Consider the following 17,396-nt stretch of genomic DNA (forward strand, 5'->3'; position numbering starts at 1 on the left):
GATGAGAGATTGGCCTTACTAATTAATTCGAATAATTAGGATTTTCCACTACAACGTGTTCATTTTGCTTCACCTTTGCTTTCTGCTAAAACTACTGCATTTTTATACGCTTAAAGATCACTGAGATTTTCATAGCCACCACTTTTCACATGACAGAATCAACCAATATGTCAAGATGACAGTGTCTCAAATTTATATCGTTACATTACATGTGAGTTCTCATTTTCATAACTTTGCATTAAAGGGCCGTTGTTAACAAATTCGCTTTTAGTTTTGATTTATTTGAAGGGAACTACTCTTATTGACACTACAACATCTAATTGTGCACTCCAAACTTTCTATACAAAGAAAAAAAAATACTTTTACGAGAAGTGCACAATTAGATTTTTGAATGTCAACCGTAGTTCCTCTTTGAAAATTAAATATTTATTTGATAACTACTTTCAATTTTCAAAATGAAAATAAATTTTGAAAATAAAAAAAGTGAAAGCCAAATTTTGAAAACGAAAAAAAAAATTAAATAAATAAAATAAAAGAAAAACTAATGAAAAAGGTTTGAAAACTTTGAGTTTTAACGATAAAGACAAAATAAAGGGTAAAGTGAATAGTACCAAGATTGACTTTTTAGTGTAAAAATATAGTTTTTCGTTAAAATGAACAGTACCGCGGGTTTTTCGTTAAATCTCCCTAAAATAAAAGCTTACAAAAGATTCAAAGATTCAAATTTAGAATCCTAGGTTTTTTTTTTTAATTTTTTTATCTAATCTTGTTACTCAAACAGGATATTCTTAATTATTAAAGAGAAATCATATTTTAGGCCTATTTTGACACCCTACCTTTCTACACCACTAAATTAAGATATATTATTCATAAATATCCATCACATGAATTGTACATCATACGTTTTTAAACTTTGGTTGAATTGGAGCTTTGGTCGTCAAACTAAAAATTTGAGAGTATTATAGTCTTTTTGAGGTAACTCTGTTAGAATTTCCTAATTTCACTTACCAATTCAGAAACAAATAATCACGATTTTTTTGTTCAAAGATCAATGCTCCAATTAGGCCACAGTTCAGTGAACAATAGTAGAAAATTATCATAACTGTTTATGGCATTCCCCTCTGTGTGCAACGATCACCACCACTCAGAAGAGACATTGCAAATCATCATGGCTTTTCAAAATACCCTTCCTGCTTTGTTGGTCGATTTCAAAGGAGGATGCTTCAGTTAATTGATTACGTGAAAGAACAAACTGATTGCCGAATACATTCATTAGCAAACCAATAACAGAGATTCTGCACATTCTTTATGCTTTACCGAGTATGAACCGGAATCCATGATCGTCTTGGATCCTTGGCTAAAAATCCAGCTGCCATGAATCTCGGTCTATACTATGTCGCCGGCCTATTCTAGAATGGAACAACACTTTTCCGGCATTTTAGAATGAAACCGCACTTTTCCGGCATTTTATGCAATGTGTTCCGTTTCCATGGGCAAATGGGAAATCAGAATACCCAAATAAGTTGAAATTTTTCACTTCACCAAACAAAGAAAAATGAAAGAGCTTAAAGCCGAGTTAGAGACAATTAAATTGAAAAACTGAAATTCATACCCGAGGTTCACAGCCTGTAGAAGTAATATTAGATATACAAGTTAAGTGCAAGAATTTTAAGCAACTGGTTGGCAAGCTAGCAGATTTCAGTTTAATACATACACGTGCAACTTATGGCATCACAATTTCAGGCTCGTCGTCATTCTTTTCGTCACCATCTTTGTCATCACCATAACCGTGTTCAACCAGACTTAAATAGCAAAACTGCTTTCTGATCCAAGTAGAAGTAGACAAAGTGGTTTGTTTCATGAGTCACATACGAACCTGCACAAAGGATAAACGCGAAAATATATTTGTGAAAGCTTCTTATTTGATGGAATTGTTTGTAGTTCCACATGTTATATAACGAACAATTTCAAGATTAGCTAGATCAAGGAAAACAATAAGGGTTTCGAAAATCCAAAATTCTAAACACAACTTCAATTGTTGCATTATGAATAGACCGAGAAACAAAATTAGCAGCAATTGCCCTTAGTAGTCCTGGTTTCATCTAGCTGGATGCCATATCAAAGATCACCAAAGGCATCAAGCACGAGCCTTTGCCTGCTATATTGGCTATTGCATACATCTGTCAAGAATACAATGTAAACTGGTGGCAGACTCACAGCTAGTTTAGACCCAACAACCAAATATGAGTGTGAGCGATCTGAACTATTAACTCTGAAGCAGCAATGCCAGTGCTGGTGAGGTTCATAATAAACCAAAAGGGTGCTTGTGGAAAACACGATAGGAGACGCACAGGACAGTTATGAACTGTTCAACCTAGGTGGCTTCATGTTTTTACTACAATGATGTTAAGCTAGCAAGATGGTTGAATAGAAACTAAAGAAAATGTTGCTCTGATTATCCGTGGCAATCCCACCAACTGTTACCTACAGTTAGAAATGGCGCAAACTAATACTTATACAAAACAGGAAATATAGGAACTTTATTAAACCAGGGAGTGATATCTAATTTTACACCAATGTCAAAACATTGCATGTGAAAAATGTAACGGTGGCACGTAACAATGAAAAAAGAACCAAATATTTTTTCCATATGCAGAAGTGAACCAACAACATAACAGACTTATAAGACATTCACTTTTGGTGCACATAAATCAACACCTCAACGGGCTGCCTCTTGCATGGTAATACATCACTAGCACAACCTCTTTCAAATGGATGGGCTATCAATAAACTTTTTCAGCTCAAGAGCTGCAGTCGGTGAATTACTTGAACATCTCACCTAAACTTTTTCTAAACTAATCACCTAAAATCTCTCTCCTCTAAATAACCAGCTAAGCATTTAGGAATACATGTTGTCACACAGCATAAAGAAGCCAAACAGCAAGCATATTCAATTCTGCAGCCTCCCTCCAAAGGTATTGATAAGACATTGATTTAGAGTCTAGACACAGCCTATTAGGCACCTCAAACTTATAAAATTTGGTACAGTCAGTGTGTAAGACAAGCCAACAACTTAATTTCACTTGTTGGCAAACATGACTTTTATTGCAGAGTGAATATATACAAGATTGAATCCCCAACTTTCAATCACTTAAAAATCTCTTTCCACCATTCAACCATAAGTGAATATCGACCACTCAACAAAAGGAGGTTGAGGAAATACCACTAACAGAGGTCCTTCCAAAATCAGGATCTGTTGGAGAATAGTCATTCGGCATCCCGGTTTCTCCTATTGAGTTAAACACTACTTCATGTCCACAAATAAAGCAACATGTACAGTTGGCTACGATAACATCAGACCTATATGATCAAAGTTTTTTCAGCCATTCTAATTTAGAATTTGTTAATCATTTAGAACCATAAATTCCGGTACTTTTTGCAATATCCAGCTGATAACCATTTAGAACACAGGAATCCATTTAAGCTTAGATCTATTCCACTTCAAACAACACAACCCATCCTCATTAAACTACAAATAAAACCCAATAACAACAAAAATCACTAAACAATGAATTACATTTTCTTCGATGTCACTCCAAATGCATTCAACTATTAAATCTGAACAAAACCCAGAAAAGAAAAGGAGAGAAATTGAATGGGTTACCAAAATTACGACCGACGATGCAATGCCAAGTGGGTCCATGCTTCTTATCGAACTCCTTCTTTATATACTCCGCAACGTCCTTCTCCACGCTGTGCTTCTCAAATGCCTAAACAGAACAAAACACAGAAATTCAATTTTCCATCCCCAACAAATCACTTTCCGAATTCAATCCAAGCACCAATACAGCAAGAAAAATAGCAAAACAAAGTAAGAGAGAGAGAGGAGAGAGAGAGCTAACCCCGATGGCGATGTCGACGGCCTCCTTCTGCATATCCTGAAACATGTCGGCGCTCTTGATGATGACGCGCTTGCCGGCGGGAGTGGTGACAGCCGAGGAGGGTTTCCGGTCGTCAGAAATGGGTTTCGCCGACAGAGCTCCGGCGACGCTTCTCTTCGCGTCTTCGCTCATACTTTTGTGGTTTTCGCCTCTGCTTCGCTTGCAAAAGCGAGTGTGTTTGGTTCCGATTTGGTATCAAATCAGAGCTTTGCCTGGAAAAGCAGGATGAAACTTGTTCTTTTCTGCTCAGAGAAGAAGAACAACGCCCTCCACATCCACCCTTCTCTCTGCTCTCTCTCTCTCTCTCTCTCTCTCTCTCTCTCTCTCTCTCTCTGAGTCTCTGGGTGTGACTGCGACGAGTGAAAAATGTGTGTTATGATTGTTTTCTTTTCCATTTCGGAAGATATTTTTATTTACTGCGGTTTGATTTCGGTATTTTTACCGCGTACGGGGACTTGCGGGAGTTAGGTAATCACCTCATTTCGGAGGTTGTATTTAATTTGAATTTTGAAAGAGTTTAATAGATTTATAAATTTATAGAAATTGATAGAATTTAATTGATTTATAGTTAATTTATGTAAAATTTTGAATGAACTTCTTAAATTTTAAAGAGAGACATAAAATTTGTGAATTCTTAAAATCAATTACGAAACTTCTTTAATTCTTTCAAATTCTTTAGTTTTTTAAATCTTTTAAATTATATTTTAACCAAAACTTAAATATTACTATTTTTTTTAAATTAATTTTAATAAACTCTTTTAAAATTCTTATTGAATACCTGAAAATAAATGACTTCCATGGTGAGGTAAATATTCTAAATGAATCGTGACGGTGTCGTTTGACTCTTTTGGGGTGGATTGTAACATCTCATATCGCCCAGAGAAGTTAGCTTTATATGTATATTCTTATCTCTACCTAGGATGAGGCTTTTTGGGAACTCACTGGCTTCGGATTTCATCGAAACTTCGAAATTAAGCGAGTTTGGGTGAAAGCATTCCCAGGATGGGTGACCTACTGAGAAGTTCTTATCTGAATTCTCATAAACAAAACCGTGAGGATGTGATTTTAAAATTCAGTCTCATTTATCGACCATTAGTACTCACAATCACTTAAAAAGACTGTAAAAGAGATTTTATGGACTTAATCCTTCTCTTTTTTTAAATGTAGCCTCGGTAGTGCATAAAGCAGTAGTATATTTTTGATTCCTGGATCAAATGGTCCACCAAAGCAAAGACAGCGGTCCCAAAGATTATATCCATGAGAGTTGAACTCAAATTGGGGGCTCAACTCTTTGCTCGCTTTCCATAAACCTACCCGTTAGGGTTTACTTATCCTAATACTCATTGTAAATTCGTGATGGATAACGTTTGCTATAAAATTCTATGAAAATAGAAAGATGGCCAACTTAGAAATATCAAAATTTCCCTCATATATATTATATATAGTGTGTGTGGAGTGTGTGTGTATATATATATATATCAGTCGGGTGCATTTTGTATTAGGCTTCATCATCAGAGTCCTCCACAACTCTGTTGTTTCTCTTCAACCTCTTTGGACTAGGAAGGCCATCCACTTCTTCATTCTCCGAGCCAGAATCCTCTGCAACCATAGGACTATTCGATTCTGCTGATAAAATCTTCTCCAACCTGTCGTCATCGTCGCCTTCGTTGTCATTGGCATTGAGATCCTCAGCTGACTCGTTTTCAACTGCATTGGAGTTGGCATGGTTTGCTTCATCACTTGGAGTGGCATTCTCTTTCGGGAATATTCTGAAATCGCGTGCAGTGCTTCGCTTGGCGTGCTTTAATAGATTCACTTTGCACACCTTGCTAAGCTGGATGAGATACTTTTCGTAGTCTTCTATCTGATATATCAGGTCTGGGATGCATCTGTTCTCCCTCTTTATTTTGTTGATGATCCCCTTTTTGTTAGCATTTTCTTGTTGTTTCTGCGATGCAAGTATCAATGAAATGGAACCGCGGCATCAGTTGAACCATAAACCCCACCCTAAACCTTTACAACTGACAGCAAACAGTCGATGGTGCAAGTGAAATCATGGGAAGAAAGGGCAGAGAATCGGAATCATACCTTTTGCATAATGTCCACAAAGACATACAACGGGTTCGTCAGCTGTTTACAGGTTACTTCCACAAGCTTCTGAAACTTGAGGCTAGGAAAGATCTGTTTGCAACCTTTAGGAGCAATCCTAAGCTTTGACATCTGAGCTAAATGCTTGTAAAACCTCGCAGCCAATCGCAGCAATATCTCAGCTTGAGTATCTGCAGAGGTTGAAAGCAAAACGAATAAACAGGAGTGGCAACAAGTAGGATGGATTCATTTCTTTGTAGAAACTGCACATGTACCATTGAGGTTCATTGAAACAAAGGATGATAGTACTTTCACCACTGCTCCCGCCCTAGGGTAAAGATTTTCCTCAAATGCCAACTCAGAAGATTGCTCGTTGTTCTGACTGAAATGAACCATTTTTTGATAGACTAAAGAGAATGTCTTCAACTTTTTGGTGGCCCAATCCATATCAGCTATAACTTCTTCAATTGTGTGCAGTACACAAGAATTTAATACGGCGCTTGTCAGATGGTTTATGACCGGGTACGCTTCAGACACCTTCACAGGTTCATTTCCCTCTGATCCAATAACTTGTAACAGCTCTCTAGCCAGATCTTGAGATATAATTAAATCATCTGGTGGGGAGCTTAAACATATAGCAAGCCTCACAATGCTTTTTCCGACCTTGGAGCTTAATATTTCATTGCTCTTGCAAACACTAACAGCCCAAGCTCCATGGGAGTTACTCAGTTCACATGGCAATTTGCACCCGATGATCATTATCATGTCAGAGATGATCTGAAAGAGAAAGAGCTCTTTTGAGAAATAGATAAATGCATTCTACAAGGAAAAAAAAAAAGTGGGTACAAATCAGCAGTCACAGATGCCGGTTACCTCAACTTCACTGAAGAATGAAAGTGCCAGAAGCTCAGAAAATAGAGGCTTCAAGGTTTTGACAATGAACAGTTCTTTGCTTCGTAAATGTTGATCGTCAATTATCAAGATTGTTTCACTTTCATTATTTGAATCAGCATGCTGAAGAGTGGAGATTGACACCATATCCTCAAGCAAACCAGTCAAGTGTGAAGTTGATGAACAAATCATTATCAACTCCTTCAAGCAAATCAAGGCTAGATGAAGATGGTCCCTTTGTCCATGAACATCTTTCTTTCCTTTAGCTTCCTTTTTCTTTTGATCTGACATCTTTGGCCCCGATTTGAGCAAAATGATCAACTTCAGCAAGGGGGGTCCTAGCATCTTAAGTTCCCCATAGATCAAAGTTCTCAATGGATCTTCATTTCGCAGAACAGAGGAAGATTTTATATGATTGAGGGATGCATTCAACACAAAACAAATCATCTTAGCAGAGCATTTTGTTGTTTTGCTAGTCAACTGGCTATGGTTTTGGGAAGTCGCAACATTATCAGAATTATCAGTATTGAGTAGTTTCAATACTGTTTGCAAGATCTGATATATACTTGAAGTTGCAAAGAAAGATAATCGTCCTTGTGTCACTTTTGATTGGCCTGAATCCGTGTTGTTGGTCATATCGTGAGCAGTAGTGCGAGGATTCCCTCTTCTGATAGTTGTACTCTGCTTGGAGATACCTGCATCCTTATCCAATGAATCATGAAGGTCAACAAACTCAATAAGCTCCTTTTCCAAATCCAACTTCTTTCTGTCTGTTGATTTCTCCAACTCAGTAGCAATAGCATTCAAGACTACTTCAATAATTCCTGATAAAACAAATGCGCAGCATTTTCTTTTGTCCTCTTCAAAAGATGAAGAACCGGAATCCTGAGATTGACCAAAGATGCCTGATACATAAAGAATATAACCGTTAAGAATGGTCTGTCTTAAAATAAGAATGACAAGTATAACATCAATAGTTTCCAATCTGACTCAAAAAGTACAGACTGTCTCTGACAAACAACAATACACTATTTGTTGCTTAATGCTTAATCTTTCAGCAAGTGTGAATTCCCCAAAAACAAAAGGTTCAAAAGAATCAAAACATTTGAAAGTATCATACAACAAATTTGAAAAAGGATATACCAATGATGCTTCACACAACCTCAAGAGGAACCAAGGGAGAAAAGATATGGCATAGGTTAATAAAGTCTTAATGCAAACCTTCCAAACTCTGATTTCTTAACGACTTCCGTATCTTCAAGAAAGCAGTATAGAACGAATCACCTGACAAATTTCTTCCTCCCTGTCAGTGGTTTCATATTTGCCAATGTAAGATTCAAATTCTATTTTTAAATCTAAAAAAGAAAACATATGGTACAAAAAGAAACAAGAAATCAGATGTAAACTATAGTTTTAATGAATTTTGTTAACTAGAAATGAGAGACCTCGTTTTCTTGTGAAAGGGAGAAACCCAAACATGCCCATGAATTTTCCAAGTGCTCAGTTTTACCATGCGGTTGTAGAAGTAGCATCCAAGAGATACAAGACAGAAGACAATCTAAGGGCTCTTCTATATAAACCTTGCCACTCTCTGATTTAACACAGCAGTTGATTCGTAGGTGAACGTCTTCATCCTGCCAAGATAGTGCTTCAATCTTAAGTATGGAATTTATATTAATTGTATCAACTACATGCCATATGAAAAATCAGCACTGTTTTAGTTTCTTTCCATAAAATTTGACATGATAAACCATAAGTTTTGCCAGATAATGGATCAAAACTTGGAATTCAGAAAAAGCATAAAGCTTCACAAAACAAGCTATCACAAGCATCCGCATTTACCTCCTTATAGAAGTGGAGGAAGTGAGGTAACAGAAAATCAAAGACAGCTCCACCACTTGACGGGTCCACCAACACAAGCTTCATAAGTCCATGATACATGACTTCTTTGACATTTGCCTAAAACCAGTGACCCAATTATATTCAGACATTCGTCAAATAAAAACAGAATATCATTAACAAGACAAATGCAAAACCTGCTGATAAAGACATCTCTGTAGCAAACCACTAAGCTCTTGAAAAAGGCATCCCCCCACACTGTAGCGCATCTCAGATTGCTGGCTGCTACTGGCTTGGCTAGATGACTCTTGAAATAGTAATGTGTCATCTCTCTTGGATTGCTTTTCTGCTAGAATTAGGTCAATGACAGCACCAGTTGCTGCAAGACGAATCGCATCTTCTCGTCTAAACATCGCCTTACGCATTACCAAAATTGTGTAATTCTGTATTTAATTAAACAAATATACTTTGTTTGTGAACAACTGCAACAACATTTCTCACTTTTTTAATACTTTGTATGCAACACATCATAGTCTGCAATTGAAAATCTCTTTCCACATTGTCATACGTCATCTGACTAAAAATCCAACAGACGCCCATAGACATACCGTTGATAGAACTTGACAATGTAAAAACTATGGATTCTGTTCATTTCAATGTAATTGTAAAAAGCAGAAGCTTACAATAGAGCTTAAGGGCATAGTATCACAATTCACAAGTATAAATATGCCATTTTGATTTATTAGAAAAATGGAACAGTAGTTACCTGAAGATCGCGGCTGAACTTCAAGAGAGGTAATAAAACAGAAACAAGATGAGCAGCAACCTTGCCATGCATGAAAGCAAAATAATCCAACAATTCCTTCAGACGGGAAACATGTTCTAGCATGGGGTATGGATAAATTTGAACCAGACTACCAAGCAGTCTGCACATAAAAGATAATTAAACCTTAACCAGAAACACAGTATTACAATCAATGTTAAGCAGGTGAATGGAATTACCTTATGATTGCCATGCTCTGCTCTGGCTTTAAAGAAAGGATGCGAAATTTACACTGCTCGATAATCTATAAACATTGAAAACAATTGAAGGTTAGCTGGTGAGATGAACTGGTTAGCATGATTTTCTCTACCTTCCAATTACATGCAATCATCTTTATTAAATTGATTTCATTTAATGAATACCTTTTCAAATCCATTCCATACACTGACATGCTTAAAGCCTTAAACCCATTTAAATCCTACAATGAATGTGTCGTGGGTGCTACAAAGCTATACAATACATAAGGGCCAAGTAATTTAAAAATTGAATACATGCCTCCATAAATAAAATTCCATACAAGTATTTTCTTCTTTCCCGCTGCCCAACTGCAAACTTATGATGAGCATATTGAACTAGTAATGTGATTCCGTATTCAAACAGTTGGACTGACCTCATTCCTTGCCATGTCATGGGCCTCAAATAGAGTTCTCAGCATCTGAACAGCAAGCTCCTCAATGCCTAACAAACCACTTAGATTGCAAGCCTCTTGACGACTTCCCTCATCCGCTGACTCTAGCAATAAAAACGCAAGCTGCAAAATGCTCGGCACAATATGTTCTCTTCCACAGTTGCTCTCATTAACCTAAATTTCAACGAAAGAACGAATACAAACGAATACAGCATAACTATTATAAATCAGGGTAACTATACTTAAATTTGAAAGAACATATGTGCACATATAGAAGATAACAGACTGAAAGGCAATTACAGCTCTTAATATGGCCTTTTCCACTATTTTGACATTCTGCAGATGTTCTTCCTTCATGTCATTAGGTATCCACTTACAATCTCTGCAAGATAAGAAAGAGTTCACGATTTATGTCCCGCAAAAAAGAACAAAACAAAAGAGTTTGCAAATAATTACCTAAATATTGAGAACATCCCAAAACAAAATTATCAAACAAAATTATCTATACAAAAGGGACCTACATACATATTGTGATGAACATGAATGAAAATTAAACAGAACTGAGAAGACACTCAACCCTTACTTAGCAAACTTGTAATCACGGTACGCGGTAAGCAGCGCAACTTTCAAAGCCCCCATCGAGCTCTCACCAAACTTCCGAACCCTCGAAACCGACAACAAAACAGCAACTGTAAAGTGATTGAAAGCTCTAAGATCCGACCTCACAAGTCCCATCACCTCTTGTCCTAGTGTAGGATCCTGCTTTACTGCAAAGTTCACATGAAGCAACACAGTCCCTTCAACCTGTCTAACAATAGAGGTTGCCTTTGACGCCATTTTCGACCCGAAAAACATCACAATCCCTTCAACTACCTCTCTCTTAACAAACCCTTTAGACGCCAAAACCAGCAGCTGGTACACAATCGACGGCAAGTCCTGCAAGTCTAACCTTGACATTCCCACAAACACCTTGTCTACAAACTCCCTAGCCCTCGTTTTATCTAGAACCGGAAAGTCCCTGACAATCGAAACCATCTTGATCACCAACCCTTTTGACCAATTAACCTCCAGAATCTTATCAATCACCGAATTGACAAAATGCCCGCCGCGTTCAATCTCCTCAGCGTTGCGAATCAAGTTCAAGCACCGGGGAAGAAGGTCAAGGATTTGGGCATCCTCCAAATCGACGATTTGGGGCAAAAATGACACAATGGGTTCGACTATTTGGGGAAGATTGGTGATGGGTACGTGGGGCAAGAGGGGGTGGAAGAATTGGATGGTTTTGAGGGAGTTGGCGTCGTGTGGGATTCCGAAGGAGGTGAAGATTTGGGTGTAGGATCGGAGGAGAGAGGAGAGGAGGGTAGAGAGAGAATCGAATTGGGGAGACAGAGCGATGAGGGAGAGGAGAGAGACGGTGTAGTCGGAGACTGGCCTCGACGGCGAAGTGGATTGAGCGCGGGCTGTGAGGTAAGAGAGGAGGGTTGGGTGGGACGCTGTGGAGAGAAGGTAGGTGGGGATTGGGGAGCAGGACTGGGCTACTCGGATGATATCGGTGTCCGATAGTGGGGGTGGTGATTGTTGTTCCCTGGTGGATATGGTTGCGGTGGTGTTCATGGCTGGTTTGGTTTGTCGGAAATTCTCAATTTAAATTTGGTTTCTGTGTCGCCGGAGATATTGATGGTGGTGGTGGAGAGCGGTTGAGCGGAAGCTTGCTGTGGACTCAACAGTGGGGTCTTGTTTCGGTTTTGCGCGGCAGAAGTTCGAGGGATTTTGGAAGTGATTATTTAAAATTTTAAAGCGCGCTTTTTTTTTTTTTTTTTTAGCAAAGGATATTATTTACGTTAAGAGATCAAGAGTGGGCTTAACATTTCAATTAGCTAACAATAATGTGGTTCGAATTTGCCTCTGACGAAAATCAAACCTAAAACCTCTTACTTACAAATGAAAACGAATATCACTAGACCGTACTACTAAATGGCTTGATTTAAGCGCTCTAAACACTAGCTAATCGTACCTTTTTTTCAATTTCTTTTAATTAAATAATTGGTAGAATTCACTTTTGTGCTAGCATATGTCTACACAGTGTATGAACAATTTTTATTTGGTGTATGCTATCTACACATCCTTAATAGCACACCTCTTTTATTTTTATTTTTAAAATGGGAATGAGAGAGAGAGAACGTTGGAGTGGGAGTGGGAGTGAGAGTGGGAGTTGGGATGAGAAGAGGAGGCTCTATTAATAGGTAGTTTGGATAAACCATTTGATAAGTGATAACTATTTCATTGTCATTTTTTTTTAACTTTTTAAAATACTAAAAACTATACCTACTAGCATATGCCCACATAGACAGTGTGTGTGAACATTTTTTTATTTTTGCTGATATTAAAATTATATGTGGGTGATGCTTTAAAAAAAAGTAAAATTTATGTTTTTGTAATTACTAAATTGCTAATAATTTTTATTTATGTTCAGTTTTAATTAGAGGGTTAAAATAATAATTTCTTAAAGTTTTGGTTGACAACTAGAATTCTATTAATATGTAGTTTAGATTTCAATTTTAAATTTTTAAAATAAAAATTGAAACCTACTTTTTGGGTTTCTAAAATTTATCCTTGAGTTGATTTTAGTTTTCATTTTATAAAAACTGAAAATAGTTATAAAAAAAATTATTTTTAGATTTCAAAAAATAAAAATTCAATATATACTAAAACTGAAAATCAACTTAAACATTGTTCATAAGCACAGTGTCATTCCGATTTTACGCTTGCTTAGTTTGTGTTATTACAAGGTTGCCATTCTTTATGCTGAGTTCTTAAGTGTCGTTCTTTCTCTTCGACAACACAATGATAAAACAGTCTAGCAAGTCCAACTGGTTGCAGACTCCATCAAACCCTAGAAATCGTTTTGCTTTTTTGGGCATCCTCTTTTTTCTCCATGCTCCTTGCTTTCCCCAACCTAGAATCCTCATCCTTTCCCCCAAATGAGAAATCTGAAATCCACAATCCAAAACTCACTCATAGTAGCCTCTGCCTTGCCTCATTCCTCATATCCTGATGGTTCATTCTCTCCATTCGATTCGATTTTGGTGAGTTCTTTTTATTATAAATTCTGATATTTTGCCTATAATTTTGGTTTTTGGAATTTCGAATTTGTACCACCATTGCTCTAATTAATTTTAATTTCGTCTGTTATTGTTGGGTTTGAGTAAATTTCGAACCTTTTGTTTTCGTTCTTAAAATTTTTGAGTTCTATCTGTTAAATATTTGTTAAAAGACCCGAATTATCTATTCGAACAATTTATATAGCCTATGAAAATTGAACAAAAAATCATATGATCCGTGATTTCTTCCTTCCTGGTCGACTAGAAAACCTTATGGAGCTTCATGGTGGTCGCACATCTCCTCCTTTCTGCTCCTCATCCAAAAATGTGAAGATTTATTTACAGTTATGTATTTATGTTTCGATAATTGCATGTTAAAATAATGTTTTGAATTTGTGATTTAATGTAATTGGGCTTTAGAAAAATTTTCTTGAGTATGTCGAAGGTTTCATAATCGTGATGTTGAGAGAAAGAGAGCAAAAACCACGTTCACATAATATATTCACTATAGGTGTAGAAGTTCAATTCTCCCGTTTTTTGGCCAATTTCAATGGCTCTGAATTGCTTAATTTTCTTTAAAAAAAAATTCAACTTCAAATATATTTTTTATTTTTTTTTCGGTTTTCTGATTTTTGGTTGTGTTTCAGGGCATAATAGTGGGAGTTGAGTAATGGAGTTGCTGCCATGCAATGGAGTATAGCAGGAGGCAGAAGACCTTTCACTCCATCTCAATGGATGGAGCTATAACACCAGGTCTTGATCTACAAATACATCCCAATGTGCCTATTTCTTCCACTCTGCTCATCCCAATCAAGAAGGCCCTTAATTCTGCATGATTTTTTGACATTTTCGAACGGAATTCCCAGGCCCAATTCATGTAATTTCTTCATTTTACTCAAATGAAAATGATTTCCACACACTTCCTTTTTTTTTCTTGTGCACATTTTTGCTTATTTTGTTGCTTGATTTTTGCTTTATTTTATTTAATTCAAAAGCTAGAAATAAATCTAAATTTTTCATGCCTTCATTCCAAGTATTTTTCGATTTTCGTGGGGTTGTGTATGTGCAGTGGGATGATTCTCCAACACCGTTGATCCTAAGTAGAACATGTTCACTATGAATTACAAAGATTTCATAGGTAGTGTATAGATTAGGGATACACTTGAACCTAGATAACCATGAAAAGCATACGGTTTTGCTTGACCCATCTAATCACAAAATTGTGTACCATAAATTCAAACGTTGTAGAACCAGTTTAATGAAGCTATAGTTGGTTGTGTGTGTTTGTGTTCAGTAGGAGGGATTTGTTATTGAGAGGGTAAGCCAAGCAAAAACAGATTGATAGTGTTGAAGAATGAGGTAACAGTTTAATTATGTGTACATTGAAGAATCACATATGTTATTCTTAAAATGGGTATGCACAAATTTTGCATAATATGAAGTCACCTTATATAAATAGTATTGCCAAAATTATTTCTTATTTTGTTCCTTTTTGTAAATAGGGTTGTAAGATTTTCAAATGGATGTAAATAGTATTGCCTATCGTATATACATTTATAACTTTCTATATGTTTTATATGGTTTTAAAACCCACAGCATCGCGCGGGAACACTTTCACTAGTATAAACCGAAACTGAACTGAAATGGTTATCAAACAAAATCGTAGCGATATACGATAGTTTTGAGCTTGCAATATCTTTTTATAATATTTAGTGAGACTAGGTACTAAATAATATAATATGCCTTGACTTTAAGCGCACATTGACACCAAGTTAAACAAACTAAAGAAACTTTGACAAAATTCATATCGAAATTTATATTGACAAAAATCGATAATTTCAGGTCTTACAATGGTTCAGCAATAATATAACTTAAATCTATCTTTGATGAAAATCAAACCTAAGATCTCTCACTTACAAGTAAAGAAGAATATCACTAGACCGTAATACTAAATGACAATAAACTCTTTTTTTTTTTTTTTTTGTAAACAAACGAAGGAAAAGAAAATAAACTCTTCACAATGAGTTTAGCAAGAAAATTACAAACTTGAATATTAATGGAAGGACAATTATATGGTGTGTCATGGGTCCATTGACAAAAATCTAGGTCCACGATGTGTTATGAAATGGGGGCCCATATACTTTTCGATAGCCACCCTATAAACTTGAAATATGATTATGTTCCTTTTATCAACTTCTATTTAAACAGTTACGGTTACGCAATATTTACATCTTATTTTGAATTTTTATATAGAGAATAAAACAACAAAAAAAAGTGGAGAGAAATGAATGGAATGAGATGATAATACGAGGGAAGAGAACTTTGAGCATATGACGCGTGTCTCAGGTTGGGGTGGAGCTAACACGAAGGTTGCCAAATTTGATACGGGCACGCAGCTTATCCACAGGCATGAAAGCGATGACATCGTAATTCGCGAAATTTAGAATGAACAACCGAACTCGTAAGCATCTGATCCGTTTATCTTACTGGAATATTACTCCATGCTCCTCCAAATGCATCACCGAAGCAACAGCTAATCAGAAGACGCCACCACATCGTAGGCACTGCCCCACCGTGCAACCCCTCACGCGCCAATGATTTGACACATTTGATAATACATTCGTAATAGCAGATGACTAAATTTTTAAATTGAATTTGTAAATTATATGATATTAGAAAGTAAATACGTTAATTAATATTTAAGTAATAATTCAATCATAAAACCATCTTATATAATTAAATAAATATGATATAAAAACTTGATCGTATTACACTAATATATGATATATCCACTTGGCGTTTAGAAGGAAGCCTAATGTGGCTTGTCGTTAGGCAGAAACATGATTGTCAATATACTACCTACAAACTGTGTGTAAACATTTTTATTTTTATTTCTGTGTAAATATTTACATTTTTTTACCGTCGATTGCCACACAAATCGCCACAAAATTTATTAATACACGCGATAACCACATACATAAGGTATGATTCTTTCGTATTAAATAGTGTGAGCAATTGTATCAATTTTATATTACGGACATGGTGAAATTCCCTGTAGCCTCTTCGAAGTCGGAACATGTGAATAACCGTGACTTGCCACCAATTTTTCCCCTTTTAGAAAAAACAAAAATAATTCTCATATTCATATTCAAGAAAAACCTTTCCCGTCCTACTTAAATGTTGGGTAAAATAAACCCGCCGCTCAGATAGTTCATAATGTAAAAGAGCATCTACAAGAACATTAGGTAAAATTTTGTTAATTTAGCTAACATTTGGCTTTAACAACTTTTTTAACCGGTCAATTTAATTTAGCATATCTATATAATATTTACTATTTTAATTATTTGAGAGACCATAACTTGAGACCTCTTGGAATAAAAGAAAAGGTATGTAGTATTAGACTATGAGTTTGTTATATAGTATCACTTTGATACAGCAAATCATATTACAAGTATTAATATGTGGTATCAGTATTTTTTAAGACAATAAAATTTTGGAGTATTAGTTTTTGAACTTTTGACCAATTGTTACATCTTATGACAAATTAAAGAACTAATACTTATGAATTTTTAATTTCAAAGCTAAAATGTACATCGACAAAAGCATAAGATCAATGCTCAATTTTATTCTTTAGGACAATGACCTAGAACATAACATTTTAACTAACCTATATAACATAGTGTTCAAAATAATATCATTGAAATTTTTATTTTCTATTACAGGCATATAACGATATTGTACACTAAGGTATACTAAAGGGCCGGGAAGAAGAAGAAAGAGAGGACGATAACCAGACAACCTATCACTTACTTTACAAAGAATGGAGATGTTTGGCCATCCATAGTAGACCGGAAAATTGAGTGTGATACTGATAATATAGGAGCCAAACTCTTACAGTAGGCCGAAAAATTTGAGTGTATGAGAGCCATTTTTATTTTTTATTTCAATATATTGAACTCATAAGTGTGAAATATGTATACTAAATACATAACAAGAGAGAAAATAGATAGGCAATAGTAAAATAGAGAAAAATAAAAAGCGGAAGGGCTTGGTGTAATACGAATTAAACACATAATACAGTGAAA

The 17,396-nt window shown here is 35.9% G+C and overlaps 2 protein-coding genes and 1 long non-coding RNA gene across 3 annotated transcripts; 1 reads left to right on the forward strand and 2 right to left on the reverse strand.

Annotated features, from left to right (window-relative positions):
* Positions 1-1,576: 1,576 nt before the first annotated feature.
* On the reverse strand, positions 1,577-4,329 carry LOC103452887 (uncharacterized). Its single transcript, XM_008392416.4, has 3 exons — positions 3,903-4,329; positions 3,665-3,770; positions 1,577-1,876 (listed from the first exon to the last, which is right to left on the reverse strand). The coding sequence occupies exons 1-3, from the start codon at positions 4,071-4,073 to the stop codon at positions 1,794-1,796; spliced, it is 360 nt and encodes a 119-aa protein (XP_008390638.2). The 5' UTR covers positions 4,074-4,329; the 3' UTR covers positions 1,577-1,793.
* A 911-nt stretch (positions 4,330-5,240) lies between these two features.
* LOC103452886 (uncharacterized) lies at positions 5,241-11,977 on the reverse strand. The gene is made up of 13 exons (XM_008392415.4): positions 10,794-11,977; positions 10,511-10,592; positions 10,193-10,384; positions 9,762-9,826; positions 9,526-9,685; positions 8,957-9,202; positions 8,763-8,879; positions 8,366-8,554; positions 8,142-8,223; positions 6,903-7,825; positions 6,305-6,806; positions 6,030-6,220; positions 5,241-5,889 (listed from the first exon to the last, which is right to left on the reverse strand). The coding sequence occupies exons 1-13, from the start codon at positions 11,822-11,824 to the stop codon at positions 5,440-5,442; spliced, it is 4,230 nt and encodes a 1,409-aa protein (XP_008390637.2). The 5' UTR covers positions 11,825-11,977; the 3' UTR covers positions 5,241-5,439.
* A 1,073-nt stretch (positions 11,978-13,050) lies between these two features.
* On the forward strand, positions 13,051-14,230 carry LOC103452885 (uncharacterized). The gene is made up of 2 exons (XR_531790.3): positions 13,051-13,296; positions 13,959-14,230. It is a non-coding gene; the product is annotated as an uncharacterized lncRNA (long non-coding RNA).
* Positions 14,231-17,396: the final 3,166 nt, after the last annotated feature.

This window comes from Malus domestica, chromosome 13, assembly GCF_042453785.1.
Source record: "Malus domestica chromosome 13, GDT2T_hap1".
Classification (NCBI taxonomy): Eukaryota; Viridiplantae; Streptophyta; class Magnoliopsida; order Rosales; family Rosaceae; genus Malus; species Malus domestica.

What these genes read in the sequence shown, in the direction of transcription:
- LOC103452887 (XM_008392416.4), bottom strand. Translation starts at nt 4,073, where the DNA reads ATGAGCGAAGACGCGAAGAGAAGCGTCGCCGGAGCTCTGTCGGCGAAA. An exon ending in CCGTCGACATCGCCATCGGG is followed by an intron (nt 3,771 to 3,902) that starts GTTAGCTCTCTC and finishes TGTTCTGTTTAG; the next exon opens with GCATTTGAGAAGCACAGCGT. An exon ending in CATCGTCGGTCGTAATTTTG is followed by an intron (nt 1,877 to 3,664) that starts GTAACCCATTCA and finishes TCCTTTGTGCAG; the next exon opens with GTTCGTATGTGACTCATGAA.
- LOC103452886 (XM_008392415.4), bottom strand. Translation starts at nt 11,824, where the DNA reads ATGAACACCACCGCAACCATATCCACCAGGGAACAACAATCACCACCC. An exon ending in ATGACATGGCAAGGAATGAG is followed by an intron (nt 9,827 to 10,192) that starts GTCAGTCCAACT and finishes CAATGTTTATAG; the next exon opens with ATTATCGAGCAGTGTAAATT. An exon ending in CATTCTTCAGTGAAGTTGAG is followed by an intron (nt 6,807 to 6,902) that starts GTAACCGGCATC and finishes TTTCTCTTTCAG; the next exon opens with ATCATCTCTGACATGATAAT.